At 51.9% G+C, this 25,761-nt stretch overlaps 1 protein-coding gene across 1 annotated transcript in view; it reads left to right on the plus strand.

Annotated features, from left to right (window-relative positions):
- The first annotated feature begins 556 nt into the window (after window positions 1-556).
- LOC147097705 (microtubule-associated serine/threonine-protein kinase 1-like) overlaps window positions 557-25,761 on the plus strand; it is a 142,015-nt gene continuing 116,810 nt past the window's right edge. Inside the window, exon 1 of the mRNA XM_085971734.1 lies at window positions 557-692. Within this exon, the coding sequence (XP_085827860.1) occupies window positions 610-692 (83 nt within the window). The 5' untranslated portion in view covers window positions 557-609. The remainder of the gene's footprint in view (window positions 693-25,761) is intronic.

Genomic DNA, 25,761 nt, shown 5'->3' on the forward strand with positions numbered 1-25,761 from the left:
TCTCTCAGTCCCTGTCTCTCTGTCCCTCTTTCTCTCTCTCTCCTGTGCCTGTGTGAGTCTGTCTCATTCCCTGTCTCTCTCTTGCTGTCCCAGTCTCTCCCTCTGTCCTTTTCTCTCTTTCTCTTTGTCTCTGTCCTTCTCTTGCTCCTGCTGCCCCTCTTTCTTTTTTCCAGCTTTTCTTCCTTCTATTCCTTTCCACTCGTTTTTTGTTTGTTTGTTTGTTCGGTCTGGCGTGTCCAGCTGAAATCCGGATGAATAGCCAGCCCCTCGGTGAACAAACACCGGGGCTGCCCGCTCCCCTGAACACTACCACACATGACGGCAGCAACCGTGCGACTGACTCTCTGAGGAGCTCCTGTGCAGATCTCTTGATGAAGCAGGAACAGCGGGGAGACAGAAGGCAGACTCTTCCAATGCCAGACTGTTGGTGGCAATAGATTCACACACGCGTCTCCACACACACAGGCACACAGAGCATCCTCCCCTCCTCCGGTCGGTGGAATAATCTGCCAAACCCATCGAGGGGAATTAGTACAGCTTTCTCCCGGTGGCGAGACGGTGCCATAGACCGACTGATGGCACCGTTCACAATGCCAACTCTGCGGGACCATGTCTGATTCTCTTTGGACGGTCCTCTCGAATTTTTCTATGCCGTACTTCCTTGACAGCAGCATGTTCCGACGATCGAAAAGGTAACTGGGAGCGTGCCTTCGCTTAACAAAGAAAGCACCGGGGCGGGGTGGGGGGGGGGGGAAAGATTCTGCTGTGGCTTAAGAAACAAGGGAAGGTCAAGCCTGCCTGTGCACACACCAACATGTTTGCTTGTGTTTGGGCATAGGTGCGATTGTAAATAGGGTGGGATTGTAAAAGATGGGGAGGGGCAGTGTTGGGGGGGGTGGGGTGGGGTGCAGGCTGTGGTTAATGCACTGATACTGAGATGAAGGAGGGGTTAAATCTCCCCCCACCGCCCCCACCACAGTTGCTGTAAGGATGCTGGGTTGTTAGAAGCAGCAATGCATGCAGCCATAAAGCACTCCGTGTTCTAAGTGGTTCACCTTGGCAAGACAGTGAAAGGTGCCGGATGTCTGTCTGCTCTTTGTGCTGCAGACTCGAGGGATTGTGAGACGGTGCCTGTAATTGTGGAGTTAAACAGTGCTGCTTCCAACTGTGATTGCTGGAGGGTGTGACTGTTATTACCGGGATGGAAGAAAAGCTCAGCAAATGCCGAGACGGATTGGATTCTATTGTTCCACTTTGACCCCCCTTTGAGTGCTGAGTCCCTCATGTTGTGCACCGTTTCACTCACACACACTAACACTCACACACACTAACACTCACACACACACTCAATTCACAATTCACAATTCAAATCGCTTTATTGGCATGATAAGGTACATCTTATGTTGCCAAAGCATCAAAATACATTTATGGTTGAACACATAAACGCGGTTCTATTCATACAGTTTATAAATATACATTCGCCTTGTTTGTATATATTCTTGTCTTAGTTTACTGGTTGTCCCTCTGTTCATGGCAAGCTGTAACATAGTGTGCCGCCAGTGTTACACACACTCCCACACTCACACACTCCCACACTCACACACTCACGCACTCCCACACTCACACACTCCCACACTCACACACTCACGCACTCCCACACTCACACACTCCCACACTCCCACACACACACTCACACACACACACTCACACACTCACACTCACACACACACTCACATACACTCACACACACACACAGACACGCTCACACACACATAGAAACATAGAAGACAGGAGCAGGAGTAGGCCATTCGGCCCCTCGAGCCTGTTCCACCATTTAATGAGATCATGGCTGATCATCCAAACTCAGTACCCTGTCCCTGCCTTCTCCCCATATCCCTTGATTCCGTTAGCCTCAAGAAATATATCTAACTCCTTCTTGAATATATTTAATGAATTGGCCTCTACTGCCTTCTGTGGCAGAGAATTCCACAGGTCCACCACTCTCTGGGTGAAGAAATTTCTCCTCATCTCTGTCCTAAATGGCTTACCCCTTATCCTTAGACTGTGACCCCTGGTTCTGGACTCCCCCGCCATCGGGAACATCCGTCCTGCATCCAGTCGGTCTAGTCCTGTTAGAATTTTATAAGTTTCAATGAGATCCCCTCTCATTCTTCTAAACTCTAGCGAATATAAGCCTACACACACACACTCACACTCACAGACATACACAACACAGACAGACACAGAACACAGACACACACATATATAGATATATACACACACATCTCTACACATACACACAGGCATATATACACACATACAAACATATATAGACATATACGCACACACGCATGTGCACTCAAAAATACATGCGGGCACACGCACTCTCTCACAAAGGAGGGGTTGCAATCAGATCATTTCAGGCTTGCCTTTGTGTATTTTCAGTCAGTAATCTGGAACTTGCATCTCAATCTTAGCTCGCAGCAAGATACAACATTTGTAAGAGTCCAGAAGACAAATTAATTCCGAAATATGTGAGGTTGGGTGATTGTGTGCGGATTGATCACTGAATGACCTTCATGGCTGGAAACAGTCCCATTTTGCCTTCCATTGAAGGCCTGAGAGAATGGGATTTTCCTTCTCGACCTTTCCTTTCAGTGCAGGGTCCTTGACCTTTCAGGAACTTCCTTGGATTTGCCATTAATCGGGGATGGAAGAGAGGGGCGAGGTCTGTGGGGAATAAAGGCAACCGAATCAAAAAGCAATTAAAAGGCAGATTATATCTGAGGTTGTGAAAGAGAAGGCAGAAACAAAAATCCTTCATTTCATTTCCAAGTGTTTGTTGAATCAGCGCAAGCACTGCCTGGAAAGGTGTCGACTGTGTAATTTATCCCAGGCACAGCCAGTAAAGGGATGAGTGTCTGAGGCGGAACGAGCAGACCAAGTGCCGTGGCTCAGCGCCACACCCCGCCAGTTTCTAAACTGAACGTGGCCAATTTGCACGAGGCAGTGAAAATGGCGATTACTGACTGGATCTGAGTAACCAGTCACTCGGCTCGGGCACGAGGGAGGGGTAGATGATGGTCTCATCCGAACATGAGAAATAGGCGCAGGAGTCGGCCGTTCGGCCCCTCGAGCCTGCTCCGCCATTCAGTGAGGTCATGGCTGACCTTCGACCTCAACTCCACTCTCCCGCCCGGTCCCCATAGCCCTTGGTTCTCTGAGTATCCAAAAATCAGTCTCGCAATATATCCAGATTGAGTGCGGGATCAAACAATAGACCGTGTTCAATCTTATTTAATTGTAACTTGGAACGGTACATGTACGAGGTACTTTAACACCACGAAAAGAAAGAAAGACTTGCCTTTATATAGCGCATATCATGACCACCGGACGTCCCAAAGTGCTTTACAGCCAATGGAGTGCTTTTTGTAGGAAATGCGGCAGTTAATTTGCGCACAGCAAGATCCCACAAACAGCAATGAGATAATGACGAGATATTTTGTTTTTAGTGATGTTGATTTGAGGGATAAATATTGGCCCCAGGACACCGGGGAGAACTCCCCCTGCTCATCTTCGAAATAGTGGCCATGGGATCTTTTACATCCACCTGAGAGAGCCGACGGAACCTTGTTTAAAAAATAATTCATTCATGGGATGTGGGCGTTGCTGGCAAGGCCAGCGTTTATTGCCCATCCCTAGTTGCCCTCATCCGAAAGACGGCACCTCCGACAGTGCGGCACTCCCTCAGCACTGCACTGGGCGTGTCAGCCTGGATTTTTGTGTTCAAGTCCCTGGAGTGGGACGTGAACCCACAACCTTCTAACTCAGAGGCGAGAGAGAGAGTGCTACCCACTGGCTGACACTTCATGTGCACATGACTGTTACATGTGCGAGGTACTGTAATGCAATCACTCTCTTATGTGAATCATTTCTTGCCTTTCTTCAGAAGATTTTGTCTGCCATTTTGGAAATCCTTTTAGTGGGGTTTAAAGTTGAAAATTCTTGCCTTCCCCCAACCCCAGGCCCTTCCCCCAACCCCAGGCCCTTCCCCCAACTACACGCCCAACCCCAGGCCCTTCCTCTGACCCCAGGCCCTTCCCCCAACTACACGCCCAACCCCAGACCTTTCCTCCGACCCCACACCCTTCCACCGACCCCAGGCCCTTCCACCGACCCCAGGCCCTTCCCCCGACCCTTTCCCCAACCCCAGGCCCTTCCCCCGACCCCAGGCCCTTCCCCCAACCTCACACCCTTATCCCGACCCCAGGCCCTTCCCCTGACCTCACCCCCTGACCCCCACGCCCTTTGTCCCCCGACCCCAGGCCCTTCCCCTGACCCCAGGCCCTTCCCTCTCACCCCAGGTAGTTCTCGCCATGCAGAATGTTACTGCTTCCCCTCAGTTCAGTTTCAATTCCTAACATTGTGAATTTTTGCCATCTGTTTGACATGACCACAAACTCCATAACCTGGGGGCAGTGACTCACAGTCAGGGGACAGAAGGTTGATGCACATTTAATTACTCCACACGGCAGGTGGCGAATCAATGGAACAGGCTGGCCGGGGGCGGGGGGGGGGTCCAGAGAATATCCCCACCGAGATATGACACGTTTGATAAAACCTGCCGTATCTCGACTTGGTGCAGTCGCACACACGATTTACTGACCCCCAGTGCAGCCTCTCCCGGGAGAGGCAAGAACACATAGATTAAAAAACGGAGGTCGTTTTCGGGAAAATTCCTTATATAGGTGAGCAAGGTTCCAGGAGAATGCAGTATCCTCTAAATCCCACTATACCCCACTACCCCCGCAACTCACCCCCTCGCACTGGAAGTGCCCCTTCTCGCTCAGGAACTTGTCCAGCTTCAGTTTGTCAGACTGCAGAGTGTCAGCCCTGGCTCAGTTGGTGGCACTCCCGCTATAACTCAGTCGGTTCAAGTTCTGATTTATCCCTCAACCAACATCACTAAAACAGATGATCTGGTCATTATCACATTGTTGTTTGTGGGACCTTGCTGTGCACAAATTGGCTGCTGCGTTTCCTACATTACAGCAGTGACTACACTTCAAAAAGTACTTCATTGGCTGTAGAGCGCTTTGGGACGTCCTGAGGTCGTGAAAGGCGCTATAGGAATGCAAGACTTTTTCTTTCACTCCAGAGACTTGAGCACAAAATCTAGACTGACACTCCCAACGCAAGTGGGTTCAAGGGGAATTGGGATTGAGGGCTGACATAAGAAAACTCACTAAGCACTTGATTTGAGTATAAAACAAGGCTTTAATCAACTGTTTCACAACCATGAGATTCTAGTTACATCCCTAGTTCCTGGTTACAAAAATGTCCTGAGCAAGCTGGGCCCACGCCCGAGTATTTATACTCCTTGGACGGTGCCACCAGCTGGCCGCCCAGTGTTATTTCATGAGTCATTTCTTCATCAATGATAAGATTCACGACAAGGACTATGGTGAGAAGGGCCCCAGAAAGTGGGGCTGACCTACCCTAAAAAGGGTTGGGTTTGCAAACCTATTTCTGTTCCTAAAGATTCGTCTGTTTTTATAATAATCGGGTTCGGCTGCGTCACTTCCTGCTCCACAGCGTGCGACACTCTCTACGCTCATTTAGAAAACAAAGCCTGAAGAGTGTTATGCAAGAGGCAACACGGTTGCTCGTTCCATGGAGAGAAGTGCACGAGATGTGACAAGTGGCTACTAATTGGCACTTTCACGCTCCCGAATGAATTGTGCAATGCACGCGCGCCGTCACTAGAGTGGCAGCGTGGAATGATTCTAGTGTTGGAACAGTGCCACAGTCACGGAAGGGTTCCCCGCTTCATTCCGTCTCTTAAGGCGATGTGTCAGTTTCCACAAAGGAATACGCAAGGCAATCCAATTTCCGTCAGGGCCCACACCGACTTTAGAGCTGCTTTGATTGTGTTTAGCGATCAAGGAACAGGGTCAGGTACAGTAGAGGCCCACGCTGGGACGAGCAGCTATCATGGACACCACCACAGTAGGGAGAGGCAGGAGAGAGCATAGCCTGCCATTCTCGGTCAAGCAGAGGCCCCGCGCGTCCACTCAGTTACAGGAGTGCTGCGACTCAGTCTGCGGGGCGAAGCTGTCACTGCTCCCCCACCCGGGCCTCCAACTAAAATAACAGACAGGCCCTGATGACATCATTGAGACCCGGTGCAATGAAGGATCACTAGATTGATTCCTGGGATGAGAGGGTTGTCCTATGAGGAGAGATTGAGTAGATTGGGCCTATATTCTCTGGAGTTTAGAAGAATGAGAGGTAATCTCATTGAAACATGTAAGATTCTGAGGGGGATTGACAGGGTAGATGCTGAGAGGCTGTCTCCCCTGGCTGGTGAGTCTAGAACCAGGGGGGACATAGTCTCAGGATAAGGGGTCGGCCATTTAAGACTGAGATGAGGAGGAATTTCTTCACTCAGAGGGTTGTGAATCTTTGGAATTCTCTGCCCCTCTGCCATTCGGCCCCTCGAGCCTGCTCCACCATTCAAAAAGATCATGGCTGATCATCGACCTCAACTCCACTTTCCCGCCCGATCTCCAGATTCCCCTAGAGTCCAAAAATCTGTCGATCTGGGATCAGGGACAGGGAATGGAATATTCTACTTTTGGACTATCCAGGCACTCCCAGGTTGTGGACAAGAGGTTCAAGCAGGTTCACAGTAAAGCTGCCTTGCCCCTGCTCAATACTTAAGGGACCTTAAAGGGGACCTCGGCAATCCTGAGCCGCAGTACTCTTGGACACCGATGATGATTGAATAGACAACTTGGGCAGCGACACCCCATTGTGATCCCACTGTATTCCCGCCAAGTCCTGGGATCTTAACTTGCTCCTTTGATCAGGCAAGCAGGACACCTGTAGGAAGGAAGTGGGGGTCCTTCTTTAAATGTTCAGATAAGAACATAAGAAATAAGAGAAGGAGTCGGCCATTCGGCCCCTCGAGCCTGCTCCACCATTCAATAAGATCATGGCTGATCATCGACCTCCACTTTCCCACCCAATCTCCATAAGCTCTGGAATTCCCTCCCTAAAACCTCTCCGCCTCTCCACCTCTGTCTCCTCCTTTAAGACGCTGGATTCCCCTAGAGTCCAAAAATCTGTCGATCTCCGCCTTGAATATACTCAACGACTGAGCCTCCACAGCCCTCTGGGGCAGAGAATTCCAAAGATTCACAACCCTCTGAGTGAAGAAATTCCTCCTCATCTCGGTCTTAAATGGCCGACCCCTTATCCTGAGACTGTGCCCCCTGGTTCTAGACTCTCCAGCCAGGGGGAAACAACCTCTCAGCATCTACCCTGTCAATCCCCCTCAGAATCTTGCATGTTTCAATGAGATCATCTCTCATTCTTCTAAACTTCAGAGAGTTTAGGCCCATTCTACACAATCTCTCATCATAGGACAACTCTCTCAACCCAGGAATCAATCTAGTGAACCTGCGTTGCACCGGGTCTCGATGAAGTCATCAGGGTCTGTCTGTAATTTTCGTCGGAGGCCCGGGTGGGGGAGCAGTGACAGCTTCGCCCCGCAGACCAGACCTCCCGGGAGCCTGATCGTGGGCCAGAAGACGGCCAGGCAGGTAAGTTTTTTTAACTTCATTTTAAGTTTCCTTGTGGCCCAGGAGGGGCATGAGGGTTGCCCCAGGCTTCACGAGGAAGCCTTGGGCCTCCCGTGCGCTGGAAACTATCAGATCGTCGTAAAAACCCAACTGGTTCACTAATGTCCATCAGGGAAGGAAACCTGCCGTCCGTGCCTTTGCTACCTCTCCTGGCCGGCCTCCCATCTTGCACCCCACATAAACTCAAACTCCTCCAAAACTCGGCTGCCCGTGTCCTAACTCGCACTAAGTCCCGTTCGCCCATCTTCCCCTGTGCTCACTGACCTACATTGGCTTCACGGTCCGACAACTCCTCAATTTAAAAATCCTCATCCTTGTTTTCAAATCCCTCCATGGCCCTCGCCCCCCCTCCCTATCTCTGTAACCTCCTCCAGCCCTACAACCCCCCCGAGATATCTGTGCTCCTCCAATTCTGGCCTCTTGCGCATCCCCGATTATAATCGCTCCACCATTGGCGGCCGTGCCTTCAGCTGTCTGGGCCCTAAGTTCTGGAATTCCCTCCCTAAAACCTCTCTGCCTCTCTCCTCCTTTAAGACGCTCCTTAAAACCTACCTCTTTGACCGAGCTTTGGGTCATCTCTCCTGATAGTTCCTTCCGTGGATCGGTGTCAAAAATGTTTTTATTGATGTCGCTCTTGTTAAGCGCCTTGGGACGCTTTGCTATGTTGAGTGCGCTATATAAATGCAAGTTGTTGTTGTGCTTATCCCAGTCTGGGCCTATATGCGACTCCAGGCCCATACCATCGTAGCCGACTCTTAACTGCCCTCTGAAGCGGGGCTAGCAAGACACTTGGTTGTATCAGATCGCTCATCTTCACCACATAGGACTGCAGCGGTTCAAGAAGAAGGCCCATCACCACCACCACCTTCTCAAGGGCAACAAGGGGATGGGCAAGAAATGCCGGCCTTGCCAACGACGTCCACATCCTGAGAATGAATACATACAAAAAAAAAACCCATGGATGTTACAATTTTATAAACAAGACCTGGGGGGGAAAAATTCAGTATCGCCCCGTTTGGGGTGCCATTATCGGCCGTGCGCAAAGTTTAGCGCCTGGCGCTAATTATCGCCTCCGACAGCAAACTTGGCTTTTATCTCCCCTGGAGGTGATTGGAGCGCTAAATCAGGCGTTTCACACCTGTCTTAAGGTGCAAAGGCCGAGGAGCGAGGTGCTACCTCAGAGCGCTGGCGAAGCAAGGAAGGGCAAATCAAAATAAACCTGCAAAGTGCTGCTCAGTACTCAAAACTCCTGCACACAGCGTTGAATCTCTCCAGAAGTCTGTCTCTCTCAGAATGAGTGGTGCACAAATGTCACCAACAAAAAAAGGCAGGAAGCGATCGCCTTTAAATAGCGCTCCCCCAGTCCCTTTCTGACAGCAAAATGCTCCCTTCAACCTGTCGTTGCTAGCGGCAGGCGGTAAGGCAGGGGGCGCCACTCAATATCCGGTCTGGGGCGCTACCGGGGCGTTGCACACTCGACTGACGTCACAATCTGCCGGCGCAGGAGATCGTGGCGGTAGTGTTTAGCACCGCCGCAAAATGTCTAGTTAATTTCACGAGCGGCACAAACATCACCGCACCCGGGCGCTAGTTGCTTTGTGCCCCATTAGCGCCCTCTTAAGGTGCTAATGGGAGGCGCAAACAACTGAATTTTTCCCCCCTGGAGTTTAACTCGGTTCTGACAAGGGTAGTAATGAAGTTAAGTGTTTCAAGGACGGATCTAAGGGAGGACGCACCAATCCTCCGGAGCTTTCAACAGAGCTGTGTCCTTCCGAGGTCCCTGCCAACCGCTGGAGTGGGCCAGCTCCTCGTCCAGCAGGAGAGCGCAGGATGCACAGTGGTGATGGGAAACACTGCGGAACAGCCAATTCTAAAATTAGTTTATCGAGGAGGGTTACTGTTCATTATGTTTTTAATCCTCTTTCGCTGCCTCACAATCCCTTCACTTGCCGTTGCACCTTAGTTGAAACCGTAAAGGCTTCAGACTTCTCCCAACGACTGTATAGCCTAGATATTACCGGTCCTGATGTAAGCAGACAAATACTTGACATGCCGCTATGAGATTCCTCTGTCTGCCCGCCATTTTGACACAATTATTTTAGTTTAAACGGGTTAGTGTCCCACCTAAATGGAAGATATTGGAATGACATATTGGCCTAGAAATTCGGTGGGCTGCGCCACCAGTTAGCCACTGGCCACGCCTCCTGCGAAATTTAGCGGGGCGCTAATGGCGGCATTAGCCTGTAGCGCTGCGCCGCCACCGATGATGTCATTGGTGTGCGCAACGCCCCGCTACCGCCCCAATTGTGATATTTGGTCGCGCCCCCCGCTGTAACGCCGGTCGCAATTTGTGACCGGTTCAGGGGGGCCTACCTGCGGCGGTAGTGGCGCTAATTAAAGGGGAGGTGCGGGGCGGCCATTTTTTTTGCTGGCTGCCTGCCAGCACCTCCTCGCGCCGCCGTCCCCGGCCTCCTGAGCACCCCCTCCCCCGGCAGTGCCGGCTGTGTCCCAAGAGCCTGGCACTTCTCCTCCAAGGAGAAGTGCCGGGCTCTTTTGCCGGCACTCGCGATCTCTGATCGCGCTGGTGCAGGCCCCTCCCCTTTAAGAAGGGGAGGAAGGCCTGCAGTACCGCAGCCCGCCGTGCTGCGGCACATTGCGCTGCGATATTCAGTTGCAGCGCCCCAAGAGGGATGCGGGGCGCCTCGAGCAGCGCCCCGCTTCCGTTTGGGGCGCTGAAACTGAATATCGGGCTGGCGCAAGCAGCTCCGTCCGGAGCGGTAATTCCGGCGCCCAGGCGAGCTTGGCGCCCCGCCGAATTTCTAGGCCATTAAGTGTTTGTTCGCTAATGCTGTGAAGATTAACTCCTGGGCTTTTGCCTGCTGATTGATCCAGGTCCAGAGTTGCCAGTCCTCCAGGATTGGCCAGGAGTCACCAGGAACTGAAGATTAACCTCCAGGAAACTGCTGCAAACAACAGGGGGGCGATAAGTCATGGGGGCGTTCAAAAAAAAATGGTGTTTTGTTTTTGCATTTTCGTTGAACGCTTTTATTCATTAGTTGTAAAAAAAAATATTGGTGATGGGGAAGGCAGCTGTTTGACTAATGGTCAAGATTCAGCCAATCGGGGTAACAAGGAGTCTGTTCGCTTTCCGATTGGCTGTGGGAAGGCAGTACGCCCGGAGGATTCAATTCAATTCAATTCAATTTTTATTTGTCATATATGCAGCAGACGTGTGTACTGCACAATGAAATGTTGATTTTTACGAGTCCTCCCAACATTGGAATAAATATGGCATAAAAATGATAAAATACTAATAGAAATACAGTAATAATAAAAAAAAAACAGTAATAAATAATAATAAATTATTCGTTCATGAGTCTTATGGCCTGGGGGTAGAAGCTGTTTCGAAACCTGCTGGTACGAGACCGTATGCTTCGGTATCTCTTGCTGGGGTGGCTCGCGTCTTTAATGATTCTCAGGGCCTTCCCCTGGCACCTCTTGGGGTAGATATCCTGCACAGCAGGTAGTTTAATTCCTATAGTATGGATGGACCAATGGCAGGATGGGGCTGTTCGAGGTGAGAGGTCATGTGATGAAAGTTCCAGGAATGCAGCCAACCAACTCAAACGCAGGTGTCGCAGAATTGACTAGGGCCTGGCAGCTGATTCTTCCCCCCCTCCCTCTCATGTCGTAACTTGAGGGGCATTGACAGGGTAGATGCTGAGAGGTTGTTTCCCCCTGGCTGGAGAGTCTAGAGCCAGGGGGGGGGTCTCAGGATAAGGGGTCGGCCATTTAAGACCGAGATGAGGAGGAATTTCTTCACTCAGAGGGTGGTGAATCTTTGGAATTCTCTGCCCCAGAGAGAAAGAAAGAAAGACTTGCATTTCTGTAGCGCCTTTCACGACCACCGGACGTCTCAAAGCGCTTTACAGCCAATGAAGTACTTTTTGAAGTGTAGTCACCGTTGTAATGTGGGAAACGCGGCAGCCAATTTGCGCACAGCAAGCTCCCACAAACAGCAATGTGATAATGACCAGATCATCTGTTTCTGTTATGTTGGTTGAGGGATAAATATTGGCCCGAATATTGAGCTGTGCATGCTGAGCCGTTGAGTATATTCAAGGCTGAGATCGATAGATTTTTCGACTCTAGGAGAATCAAGGGATATGGAGATCGGGTGGGAAAGAGGTCGAAGGTCAGCCATGATCTTACTGAATGGCCTACTCTTGCTCCTAATTCTTATATTCTAACTCAACTGGATTTCTGAACAAAACTACTCCTCTCAGAGAACAGGTGAACTCGAGCCTCGATCTAGGCCAGTATTGAATCTCGCAGTGGGTGGGAGGGGAATTGGATGATAACGTGGTCACTGTGCAGTGCCTCCACGGGGAGGCAGTGTTCAGGAGCTCCACTCGCCTGGGCAGGGATGGACTGACCTCCCAGAATGCCGGCCCAGCTGGCTTTCGGAGCAAGTCGCCCCGGAGCGCTGAGAATTTCGGGAACGCGGAGCTGTAGGCAGCAGCTGCTGGTGAAGGGCCGCTGGTTGTCCCGCGGAGCACTGGCATTTTTTGTTTCCCGGCAAAAGGGGGTGCAGAACGATGACAGCGGTTGAGCCGAAGTGAGGAAGACGAGGATACGCTATGGCAAAGATGAGGGCCAACCAGGCTTTACTGGGCCTCCCTTCAGTAGCCATTGAAAAACAAAGAGCGGGGGAACTGGGGGCTCTTCAGTCGTATCACAGGAAGGTTCTTCATTGCGCTGGCCTGCAGCTTAGGGCTGCGCTGACTGCATCAGGTGCGTCGTAGGCCTCAGGCTCTCGTACCTCATAATACGGGCATGGGGTCGCCATCCCTGGTTGGTTGTATTCCTGGAGGTTCTATCACATGGCCTCCCACTGCCCCGCCACCACCATTGGTCGACCAACATGTCCATCATCGCAGTGCCCCCCCCTTCCCAAGCCGATTGAGAAGTGAGCAGACTCCTCATTACCGGACTGGGATGATTCCCAATTTCAGTCAAGCAGATGGTCCCCCCCCGCACTCCCCACATCTCCAACTAATAAGCGAAAGTGTTCAAAGAAATCTTTGTTAACGCCCCAATGATTTTCCTCCCTGGCGATCACTCTTCCATTCCTCAAGACTCCAGGATCATCCTGAGGTGGGGGTGGCAATCCATCATGGGCAACATGTGTGGCCACCTTCACATTATCAGCCCCAGAGCTTCTGAACAAGAGGTCAGTGCACCAACAGGAGAGTCCTCACACCATCTTCAGCTCAGCCAAGTGCAAGTGCTACCCTCACGGACTAACAATAGCACAGTTAACCGCAGGTGTTGGTTCTGAATATGGATAAAATGGAAATTATAATGACGTGACCCAAAATGGCCCTGTAATGTGATCCGAGACACACTGTTGCCATGGCACGTTATGCTAAGACTCTTCGTGCCCCCGTGGCCTCTTTGACATTTACTTTTGTTGATTTGTTAGGGAGGTTGGTTTGGAAGAGTTCACGAGCCTAGCCGCCTGCTGAATTAACACACACCTTTTGAAGTGGGACCCCGAGTTGGTGATTGTATCGCGATTGATGTTATATCATTTGATAGCCCGGCCCGAGAGGGTTGCCAACCCTCCTGGATTTAAAAAAATAATAATTTATTCACAGGATGTGGGCGTCGCTGGCAAGGCCGGCATTTATTGCCCATCCCTAATTGCCCTTGAGTGACTTGCTAGGCCATTTCAGAGGGCAGTTAAGAGTCAACCACATTGCTGTGGGTCTGGAGTCACATATAGGCCAGACCGGGTAAGGGCAGCAGATTTCCTTCCCTAAAGAACATTAGTGAACCAGATGTATGCTGACGACACCCAGCTCTACGACCCCAGAGCCACGCTCGACCGCTCCACTGCCGACGTGTTGTCAGACCGCTTGGATGAGCCGCAATTTAAACTCCGGCCAAACACTGGCAAGACCGAACGATTGGGCAGGATTTTCATTGGGCCGTGGAGGCGGGATTGGAGGCGTGTGGGGGGTTAAAATCCCGAAATCGGGGGGCACGAACCCATCCCGCCCCCAACCCGCCTCCATGCCAGTTTCAAAGGAGGTGGGTACCCGACCCACACTGGGACCCGCCTCCCCGAGGCGGGACGGGATTAGTGCCAATTAACTGCCTGTTAACAGGTAGTTAACAGGTAGTTTTTAGCCTAATCCCTATTTTTATTGCTGAAGTGTGGGATTCCCGACGACTCCAAACCACGCCAAGTTAGTGAGGCGGACCGTCGGGCTGAAGGGCTTGGAGGGGTCGAGATGTCCGGTGTTCAGGTGAGTGATGGGTGCATGAGTGCAGAGGTAAGTGTGTTTGGTGTGTGTAAAGTGTTTAAAGAAGTTTTACTTACCTTTACAACCTTCCTTCCTTCAGGTCTCGGGATTCCCTCATCTCACCGGCACAGAAAGCAGAATGGCCGCGAGCTGTCAAAAGTTGCAGCATTCAGCTTTCTGTTCCGGAGAGATCTCTAAATCAGCCTGAGAGGAAGGAATTAACTTGGAGTACAGATTGTCAGTGTTTGACAGCTTCAAAGAGCTGTCAAACGCTGATATTTCATCTGTCAAAAGGTCTTGACAGATGAAATTTCAATCTGTGACGTCACCTGTTGCCGGGTGGCCCTTAATTGGCCTGCTGAGCCCGCTGGGTGGACTCAACAAGGTCAATCAAGTCAAAATCGCGTGGGTTGGCCACAACTCGATGGAGGCGGGACTACAACCCCGAAAGTTGTAGTCCCGCCTCCAGTATCAAAATCCAGCCCATTGTGTTCGGCTCCCGCCACAAACTCTGTACCCTCGGCTCCAATCTCATCCCCCCTCTCCCGCCACTATCTCCGGCAGAGCTGACCCCGGCATCATTTTGAACCTTGAGCCGGGTTTCTGACCCCCGTTTCCCTCTCCATTGCGAGGACCATCCATTCCCACCTCCGTAACATCGCCGTCCTCTGCCCCGGCCTCAGCCCATCCGCTGCTGAAACCCCTCATCCATGCCTTTGTCAGCTCCAGACTTGACTATTCCAATAGTCCCCTGGCCGGCCTTCCAGCCGCCACACTTTGTAAACGTCAGCTGCCCGTATTCTGGCCCACACCAAGTGCTGCTCAGCCATCACCCTGTCCTCGCTGATCTACATCAGCCGAAATGCCAAATATTGTATGTTCTCAATCTTGTATTTAAATCCCTGCATGGCCTCGGCCCTCCTTATCTCCATAAGCTTCTTCAGCCTTACAACCAGCCCCCTGCCCCCCTCCCGTTCTCTTCGTTCCTCTGACTCGTCCCACCATTGGTACCTAGGCTCCAAATTCTGGAATTCCCTTCCTAAACCTCTCCTCCTTTAAGACCTTCCTTAAAACCCACCTCTTTGATCAAGCTCGTTGGTCACCCCTCCCAGTATCTCCATCTTTGGCTTGGCATTCATTTTTTGCTTGCACCTCAAAGGCGCTATATAAATGCAAATTGTTGTTGGCATCATCCTCATCACCATCGCCACTATCTTCATCTCGGTGTCGTCAAACCACAATTCATTGACCTTGTCACCTCGATCCATCTTTGGGGCACTATTGCCTGTGGGTCCTCACCTAGTTTATTTCTATTATTCGTTCCTGGGATGTGGGCGACGCTGGTGAGGCCAAATCTATTGCCCATCTCTAACTGCCCCTTGAGAAGGTGGTGGTGAGCGGCCTTCTTGAACCGCTGCAGTCCCGTGCGGTGAAGGTGCTCCCACAGTGCTGTTAGGGAGGGGGGTTCCAGGATTTTAACCCAACGACGATGAAGGAACGACCGATATATCTCCGACTCGGTGTGACTTGGATGGGGAACGTGGAGGTGATTGTGTCCGACGACAGTGCTGCTCTTGTCCTTCTAGTCGGTAGAGGTTGTGGGGCTAGGACGTACTGTCGCAGTAGCGTTTGTGAGTTGCTGCAGTGCATCTTATAGATCATGTTTTGTCGGGGGGGTGGGGATAGCAAGCCACACATGCAATGAGCAATGACAGGATCAGTGGTGATGCCCCTGCAGTGGAATAGCCTGCCGCCGGTCACTGTCTTGACTCTCACATGAAGCAGTGAGGTGGTAGTATCCGTGGAACTGTAGCTCAGCACCCTGGGGATTTGACTGAGCAACGTTGTGAGTTGCTTGTCTCTGACATCCTTTGCCACTGTTTCCAGGGTTAACATCAGCGCTCAGCCTGTCCAAACCGGCTGTACATTTGTCGTCAGCACATCTGTACTCGCTGCTGTTTGTCGAATTGGCTCTTCCATCTCCGGAGCCGACCTTGGGTTAATGTTCTACCTCTTTCGTCTTCTTTTACACACAAGGTCAAACAGTTACCATCTGCTGTGGCCCTTGGCTTCTGCCTTCCGCTGAGAGCCTGTGTCGCTGTACTCTACACAAGGTCTCGGCAGTGAAGCAAGGACTGCCTGGCTGCAAGGACCTGGCCAGAGGTGTTTCCTGAAGTGCCTGGGCAAAGTGAGCAATCTTTTTCCTTCTCAGTTATCCCCCCACCTTTCCTCAAGGTGTTGACTCCTGTTCCACAGGTGTCCATGGGCCCCTGCAACCTCATCCAGGTGATGTGAGCCTAGACGGCGAGGATAGACACTCTATTTTGCTTCACTGGGAAGGGCCTCACAGCAGAGTTCAATCCCGTGCTCACTCAACCGCCACAGACCTACTTTCCAGCAAGAGTGGAAACCCTGCTGACCTTTACCCTAGAAACACAGAAACACAGAAGATAGCAGCAGGAGTAGGCCATTCGGCCCCTCGAGCCTGTTCTGCCGTTTAGTGAGATCATGGCTGATCATCCAAATTCAGTACCCTGTCCCTGCTTTCTCCCCATATCCCTTGATCCCTTTAGCCTTAAGAAATATGTCTAACTCCTTTTTGAATATATTTAACTAGCTGGGGGAGCCCGGCGGTGCCGAGGCTTTTTGAGGGCATGTTGTTGTTGGAAGAGAGAGAGGGAGCGACTGGGGGGAAGAGAGAGAGGGAAGGAGAGAGAGAGAGAGAGGGAATGAGAGAGAGGGAAGGAGAGAGAGAGAGAGAGAGGGAAGGAGAGAGAGAGAGGGAAGGAGAGAGAGATAGAGATGGAAGGAAAGAGAGAGAGAGATGGAAGGAGAGAGAGAGGGAAGGAGCGAGAGGGAAGGAGAGAGAAAGAGAGGGAAGGAGAGAGAGACAGAGAGAGAGAGGGAAGGAGAGAGAGAGAGGGAAGGAGACAGAGAGAGATTGGGAGTGTGAGAAAGAGAGACTGGGAGTGTGAGAGAGAGATTGGGAGTGTGAGAGAGAGAGATTGGGAGTGTGAGAGAGAGAGAGATTGGGAGTGTGAGAGAGAGAGATTGGGAGTGTGAGAGAGAGAGAGATTGGGAGTGTGAGAGAGAGAGATTGGGAGTGAGAGAGAGAGAGAGATTGGGAGTGTGAGAGAGAGACTGGGAGTGTGAGAGAGAGAGAGAGATTGGGAGTGTCAGAGAGAGAGAGATTGGAGTGTCAGAGAGAGAGATTGGGAGTGTCAGAGAGAGAGATTGGGAGTGTGAGAGAGAGAGATTGGGAGTGTTTCAGTGAAGAAACCACTAACACTACTAACAATAACCAGCCCCAGGACAGTGACATCGTAGCACAGAGAATTTGACCCAACACAATTGTCACTAAACAAAAGGAAAAAAACCTGTCATATTGGGCAGAAACAACAAAAACCCAAAGCAAACTCAATTGCTACTTGGCCCTAAACAGACAATACAACATGGCTGAGTACCTGACCATGGTAAAGGATAACAAACTGAGAAAAACCTTGACAAGGTACAGACTTAGCGAACATAGCCTAGCGATCGAAAAAGGCAGACACAGGCAGACCAGGCTGCCAAGAGAGGACAGGATATGCTCTCACTGCAGTCAGGGAGTAGTGGAGACAGAGATGCACTTCCTCACAGCCTGTGGAAAATATCAGGGCATCAGGGAGAATTGCTACCAAAAATTCTCACAAATATGCCCTGAATTCAGAAATTTGAATGACGACCAAAAACTCCCATACCTACTGGGGGAGAAGAGAAGCTGTGTAGCACTGGCGGCACACTATGTTACAGCTTGCCATGAACAGAGGGACAACCAGTAAACCTAAGAAAAGAGTATATATAAATAATGCGAATGTATATTTATACACTCAGGGATATACCTGTTTATACACTGTATGAATAGAACTGCGTTTATGTGTTCAACCATAAGTGTATTTTGATGCTTTGGCAACATAAGATGTACCTTATCATGCCAATAAAGCGATTTGAATTGAATTGAATTGAATTGAGTGAGAGAGAGAGAGAGATTGGGAGTGTGAGAGAGAGAGACTGGGAGTGTGAGAGAGAGATTGGGAGTGTGAGAGAGAGAGAGAGAGATTGGGAGTGTGAGAGAGAGAGAGATTGGGAGTGAGAGAGAGAGAGAGATTGGGAGTGAGAGAGAGAGAGAGATTGGGAGTGTGAGAGAGAGATTGGGAGTGTGAGAGAGAGAGATTGGGAGTGTGAGAGAGAGAGAGATTGGGTGTGTCAGAGAGAGAGAGATTGGGAGTGTGAGAAAGAGATTGGGAGTGAGAGAGAGAGAGAGATTGGGAGTGTGAGAGAGAGAGATTGGGAGTGTGAGAGAGAGAGATTGGGAGTGTGAGAGAGAGAGATTGGGAGTGTGAGAGAGAGAGATTGGGAGTGTGGGAGAGAGAGATTGGGAGTGTGAGAGAGAGAGACTGGGGGCAGAGAGAGGAGAGAGACTGGGGAGAGAGAGAGAGAATGGGGAGATAGAGAGAGAGAGACTGAGGGGGAGAGAGAGAGCGACTGAGGGGTGAGAGCCATGATCTTATTGAATGGCGGAGCAGGCTCGAGGGGCCGATTGGCCTACTCCTGCTCCTATTTCTTATGTTCTTATGTTCTTATGTCTAGATCTGCGTTTACGTGTTCAATCATACATGTTTTTCTGTGCTTTGGCAACATAAGATGTATCTTGTCATGCCAATAAAGCAAATTGAATTGAATTGAATTGAATTGAGAGAGAGATGTGGAGAGAGAGAGAGGGAGAGACTGGGGAGATAGAGAGAGAGAGACTGAGGGGGTAGAGAGAGAGCGACTGAGGGGGAGAGAGGGAGACTGGGGGAGAGAGAGAGATGGGGGAGAGAAAGAGAGAGAGTAGAGAGACGGGGGGAGAGAGAGGAGAGAGACTGGGGAAAGAGAGAGAGAGAATGGGGAGAGAGAGAGAGAGAGAGAGACTGAGGGGGAGAGAGAGAGAGACTGGGGGAGAGACGGGGAGAGAGAGAGAGACACTGGGGGAGAGAGAGAGAGATGGGCGAAGGGAGAGAGAGACTGGGGAGAGAGAGAGAGACTGGGGGGGAGAGAGAGACTGGGGGGAGAGAGAGAGACTGGGGGGAGAGAGAGAGACTGGGGGGGAGAGAGAGAGACTGGGGGGGAGAGAGAGAGACTGGGGGGAGAGAGAGAGACTGGGGGGAGAGAGAGAGACTGGGGGAGAGAGAGAGACTGGGGGGAGAGAGAGAGACTGGGAGAGAGAGAGAAACTGGGGGGAGAGAGAGTGCGACTGAGGGGGAGAGAGAGAGACGGGGAGAGAGAGAGAGAGAGGGACTGGGGGAGAGAGAGAGACGGGAGAGAGAGAGAGAGACTGGGGGAGAGAGAGAGAGAGACTGGGGGAGAGAGAGAGAGAGACTGGGGGAGAGAGAGAGAGAGACTGGGGGAGAGAGAGAGAGGGACTGTGGGAGAGAGAGAGAGACTGGGGGAGAGAGAGAGAGAGACTGGGGGAGAGAGAGAGAGACTGGGGGAGAGAGAGAGAGAGACTGGGGGAGAGAGAGAGAGGGACTGGGGGAGAGAGAGAGAGGGACTGGGGGAGAGAGAGAGAGACTGGGGGAGAGAGAGACTGGGGGAGAGAGAGAGAGACGGGAGAGAGAGAGAGAGAGAGAGAGAGACTGGGGGGAGAGAGAGGAGAGAGACGGGGAGAGAGAGAGAGAGAATGGGGAGAGAGAGAGAGAGAGACTGAGGGGGAGAGAGAGAGAGACTTGGGGGGAGAGAGAGAGACTGGGAGAGAGAGAGAGAAACTGGGGGGAGAGAGAGTGCGACTGAGGGGGAGAGAGAGAGACGGGGAGAGAGAGAGAGAGGGACTGGGGGAGAGAGAGAGAGACGGGAGAGAGAGACTGGGGGAGAGAGAGAGAGAGACTGGGGGAGAGAGAGAGAGAGACTGGGGGAGAGAGAGAGAGAGACTGGGGGAGAGAGAGAGAGGGACTGTGGGAGAGAGAGAGAGACTGGGGGAGAGAGAGAGAGAGACTGGGGGAGAGAGAGAGAGACGGGGAGAGAGAGAGAGAGACTGGGGGAGAGAGAGAGAGGGACTGGGGGAGAGAGAGAGAGAGACGGGAGAGAGAGAGAGAGACTGGGGGAGAGAGAGAGAGATGGGAGAGAGAGAGAGAGAGAGAGAGACTGGGGGGAGAGAGAGGAGAGAGACGGGGAGAGAGAGAGAGAGAATGGGGAGAGAGAGAGAGAGAGACTGAGGGGAGAGAGAGAGAGACTGGGGGAGAGAGAGAGACTGGGAGAGAGAGAGAGAGACTGGGGGAGAGAGACGGGAGAGAGAGACTGGGGGGAGAGAGAGGAGAGAGACGGGGAGAGAGAGAGAGAATGGGGAGAGAGAGAGAGAGACTGAGGGGGAGAGAGAGAGAGACTGGGGGAGAGAGAGAGAGACTGGGAGAGAGAGAGAGAGCGGAAGAGAGAGAAATTTTTTCAGGGGGGGAGGGGAGAGGGGGAGGGGGGAAGGGGAGGGGGGGAGGGGGGAGGGGAGGGAGGGAAGGGGGAGAGTCCCCGAGCCCCGCCCCCCCCAGGAGGGGGGAGGGGAGGGAGGGAAGGGGGAGAGTCCCCGAGCCCCGCCCCCGAGCCCCGCCCCCCCATCTCCCGAGCCACGCCCCCCCCCCGATATCCCGAGCCCCGCCCCCCGACCTCCCGAGCCCCGCCCCGCCCCCCCGATCTCCTGAGCCCCGACCCCCCGAGCCCCGCCCCCCCGATCTCCGGAGCCCCGCCCCCCCCTGAGGGTCGCCCCCCCGATCTCCCGAGCCCTGCCCCCCCCCCGATCTGTAGTCCGGACCCGCGATCTCCCGATGTCCCGCCCCGCGATCTCCCGATGTCCCGCCCCCTGATCTCCCGCTGCCAGATCTCCCGATGTCCCGCCTCCCGCCCCCCCCCGATGTCCCGAGCCCCGCCCCCCGCCCTCCCGAGCAGCGGCGTCCCACTCTCCGGAGCCCCGCCCTCCCGCTCTCCGGAGCCCCGCCCTCCAGATCGCCGATTGCGGCTGAGAGACCCGCCCCCCGCCCGAGCCGAACGCGGACAGAGAGACGGCCGCGTCTCAGCTGCTCCTGCTGCGCACGCACCCTGATCCTCGTGGCTGACGCCGATTGAGATCGGGGACAGCCAAAAAAAGCCAGAGCGGGCTCTTCGCGGGCGGGTGGCGCATGCGCGGTCAGTGCCAGCGGCGCGAGGCGGCCCGCGGGGAGTACGCAGGGAAACCCCGCGGGCTGGCAGCCGTTAGCGAGCGGCTCACTTCGGGCGGCCCGTCCGCTCTGGCCCCGACACCGTCAAACCTGAGAGGGGGAAGTAGAGAGAGAGAGAGAGAGGGAAGAGGAGAGGGAAGAGGAGAAGGAGAGAGAGGGAAGAGGAGAAGGAGGAAGAGGGAAGAGGAGAAGGAGAGAGAGAGAGGAAGAGAGAGAGAGAGAGAGAAATTTTTTGAGCTTCAGCGGGCCTGGAGAGCAGCACCGAGTCCCCCCTGCGCGAGGGTGAGGAGGAGGGGGGTGGTTGCTAAACACAATATAAAACTGAAATAAATTGTTAATTAATTCCTAACACATCATTAAAATATTTACCTTAGTTCCCTAACACACAGAAAGTGTGGGGGGAAAAAATTGTGAAAAATCAAGATGGCGGCCACTCACCTCGGTTCAGAAGGATAAGGCCCGCCCACACACGCACCGATTGGTCGACCGGTCAGGTCACCGAAGCGTAGGATTGGTCAATCGTCGAGTCACTCGACACTCAACTGTCGGACGGCACGCGCCAGGAACCCGCCGTCCGATTGGTGGACCTCGACGTCACACGGTCGCTAATGAGATGCTAATGAGCGGAACGCTGAACGTTTTTCGGATACCGCGGGCGGGATTTTTGTGCGGCCGAAATGTAAATACGCCTATGACCGGTCCGGAATCGCAAGCTTTCTTTTGAGGCGACGCGCGCGTCGGTACGCTCTGTAACTTTCAAACGTATAGAACACAGACAGACAGACAGACATCGGGACAGACAGACAGAAGAGCCGCTTTATATATATAGATGAATTGGCCTCAACTGCCTTGTGTGGTAGAGAATTCCACAGGTTCACCACTCTTTGGGTGAAGAAATTCCTCCTCATCTCAGTCTTAAATGGCTTACCCCTTATCCTTAGACTGTGACCCCTGGTTCTGGACTCCCCGACCATCGGGAATATCCTTCCTGCATCTAGTCTGTCTACACCTGTTAGAATTTTATAAGTTTCAATGAAATCCCTTCTCATTCTTCTAAACTCTAGCGAATATAAGCCTAATCGACTCAATCTCTCCTCATACGTCATTCCTGCCATCCCAGATATCAGTCTGGTGAATCTTCGCTGCACTCTCTCCATGGCAAGAACATCCTTCCTCAGATAAGGCGACCAAAACTGCATGCAATACTCAAGGTGTGGCCCTGTACAACTGCAGCAAGACATCCTTGCTCCTGTACTCGAATCCTCTCGTTATGAAGGCCAACATACCATTTGCCTTCTTAACCGCCTGCTGCACCTGCATGCTTACCTTCAGCGACTGGTGCACAAGGACATCCAGGTCTCGTTGCACTTCCCCTTTTCCCAGTCTATTGATGTTCAGATAATAATCTGTCTTCCTGTTTTTGCCACCGAAGTGGATAACCTCGCATTTATCCACAATCACCTAACCTGTCCAAATCATACTGGAGTTTCTCTGCATCCTCCTCACAGCACACACACACACCCAGCTTTGTGTCATCTGCAAACTTGGAGATATTACATCTAGTTCCCTTGTCTAGATCATTTTATATATATATTGTGAATAGCTGGGGTCCTAGCACCGATCCTAGCGGTACCCCCACTAGTCACTGCCTGCCACCCGGAAAAAGACCCGTTTATTACAACTCTTTGCTTCCTGTCTGCCAACCAGTTCTCTATCCAAGACAGTACCTTACCCCCAATCCCGTGTGCTTTAACTTTGCACACTAATCTCTTATGCGGGACCTTATCGAAAGCCTTCTGAAAATCAAATACACCACATCCACTGGTTCTCCCTTATCTATTCTACCAGATACATCCTCAAAAATTCCAGTAGATTAGTCAAGCATGATTTAACTTTTATAAATCCTTGCTGACCTTTACCCTGCTGGCCTTTACCCCGCTGACCTTTACCTTGCTGGCCTTTACCCTGCTGAACTTTACCCTCTTTAGCATAGGGACACCGAAGTCAATTGCCGCTGACTCCACCAGGAATTGAACCTGGTAGCACACCGGGCGGTGCCCCTACTCGCTGAGCCATCGGGAGTGAGCTCACATTTTTGTTGTAAAAATGGACGCCTGAAGATTTTGTTCAAGTGGCGATCACATCACATTGGCGGAACCCAGTTTTGTTTGATTCTGCTGGTGTTTGCGTAGCTGTCACGGACCAGGGTACAAATGGCTTTAAGGTTAAGCAACGCCTGGATTTTAACATTCTCATTTTTGGTTTTCAAATCCCTCCAGGGTCTCGCCCTTCCTTATCTCTGTAACCTCCTCCAGCCCCTACAACCCTCCGAGATCTCTGCGCTCCTCCAATTCTGGCTTCTTGCGCAATCCACCGATTTTCATCGCTCCACCATTGATGGCCGTGCCTTCAGCTGCCGAGGCCCTAAGCTCTGGAATTCCCTCCCTAAACCTCTCCGCCTCTCTCTCCTCCTTTAAGACGCTCCTTAAAACCTACCTCAGTGACCCACCTGTCCTAATATCTCCTTATGTGGCTCGATGTCAAATTTTGTTTGATAACGCTCCTCTGAAGCGCCTTGGGACGTTTTACTACGATAAAGGTGCTATATAAATACAAGTTGTTGTTGTTAATCTCCTCTGCTAATGCACTGTGTAAAATTCCTTTGCTTATATCTCAGTTTATTGAAGTACATAAAGGGGTTTCCCCGAATATATTAAGCAGGGGAAATGAACCCCACAAAGCAGGGGCCATTTTTTAGAGCTTCCCACTTGGTCTTTTGAGGTGCAGCGATGCTCATGTCCGCTATTTACTTTCCTTCCCAGTCAGCTGTGTCTCAGTGGATAGCAATCTCGACTCTTAGTCAGACGGTCGTGGGTTCAAGTCCCACTCCAGAGACTTCAGCACAAAATCCAGGCTGACACTCCAGTGAAGTGCTGAGGGAGCGCTGCACTGTCGGAGGGGCAGTATGAGGGAGCGCTGCACTGTCGGAGGGGCAGTACTGAGGGAGTGCCGCACTGTTGGAGGGGAAGTACTGAGGGAGTGCTGCACTGTCGGAGGGGCAGTACTGAGGGAGCGCTACACTGTCGGAGGGGCAGTACTGAGGGAGTGCCGCACTGTTGGAGGGGCAGCGCTGAGGGAGCGCTGCACTGTCGGAGGGGCAGTACTGAAGGAGTGCCGCACTGTTGGAGGGCAGTACTGAGGGAGTGCGGCACTGTCGGAGGGGCAGTACTGAGGGAGCGCTGCACTGTCGGAGGGGCAGTACTGAAGGAATGCTGCACTGTTGGAGGGGCAGTACTGAGGGAGTGCTGCACTGTTGGAGGGGCAGTACTGAGGGAGTGCGGCACTGTTGGAGGGGCAGTACTGAGGGAGTGCTGCACTGTTGGAGGTGACGTCTTTCGGATGTGACGTTAAACCGTGGCCTCCGTCTGCTCTCTCAAGTGGACGTAAAAGATCCTGTGACATTATATCGAGGGGAGTTCTTTCTGGTGTCCCAGCCAATATTTATACCTCAACCAACAGTGCAAAAAACAGATTATCTGGTCATAATCATATTTCTGATTGTGGGAGCTTGCTGTGCGCATATTGGCTGCTGCGTTTCCTACGTTATAATGGTGACTATATTTCAAAAGCAATTTGAAATAGTGCCATGGGATCTTTTACAATGAACGGATTGTATTCAGTACGATCAATCCAACTAAACAACCATGTAATTAATCATTACATCATTCCTGCCAGTAAGCCTTAAAACTATTTTGCCAACATCATTATTGATCGACACCCCATCCACCACCTTAAACATTCACTCCCTCCACCACCGGCGCACCGTGGCTGCAGTGTGTACCATCTACAAGATGCACTGCAGCAACTCGCCAAGGCTTCTTCGGCAGCACCTCCCAAACCTGCGACCTCTACCACCTAGAAGGACAAGGGCAGCAGGTGCGTGGGAACACCACCACCTCCAAGTTCCCCTTGTAAGTCACACACATAGAAACATAGAAGATAGGAGCAGGAGTCGGCCATTCGGCCCCTTGAGCCTGTTCTGCCATTTAATGAGCTCATGGCTAATCATCCAAACTCAGTACCCTGTCCCTGCCTTCTCCCCATATCCCTTGATCCCTTTAGCCCTAAGAAATATATCTAACTCCATCTTGAATATATTTAATGAATTGGCCTCAACTGCCTTCTGTGGTAGAGAATTCCACAGGTTCACCACTCTCTGAGTGAAGAAATTCCTCCTCATCTCTGTCCTAAATGGCCGACCCCTTATCCTTAGACTGTGACCCCTGGTTCTGGACTCCCCCGCCATCGGGAACATCCTTCCTGCATCTAGTCTGTCTAGTCCTGTTAGAATTTTATAAGTTGGAAATATATCGGCCGATCCTTCATTGTCGCTGGGTTAAAATCCTGGAACTCCCTGCCTAACAGCACTGTGGGAGTACCTTCACCACACGGACTGCAGCAGTTCAAGAAGGTGGCTCACCACCACCTTCTCAAGGGCAACTAAGGATGGGTAATAAATCCCAGCAACGTCCACATTCCGAGAATGAATTTAAAAACGTTACACACAATGTCTGTGATTCGCCG

The sequence above is a fragment of the Somniosus microcephalus genome, chromosome 31, assembly GCF_052327205.1.
Source record: "Somniosus microcephalus isolate GS21.2 chromosome 31, FLI_Smic_1.0, whole genome shotgun sequence".
Taxonomy (NCBI): Eukaryota; Metazoa; Chordata; class Chondrichthyes; order Squaliformes; family Somniosidae; genus Somniosus; species Somniosus microcephalus.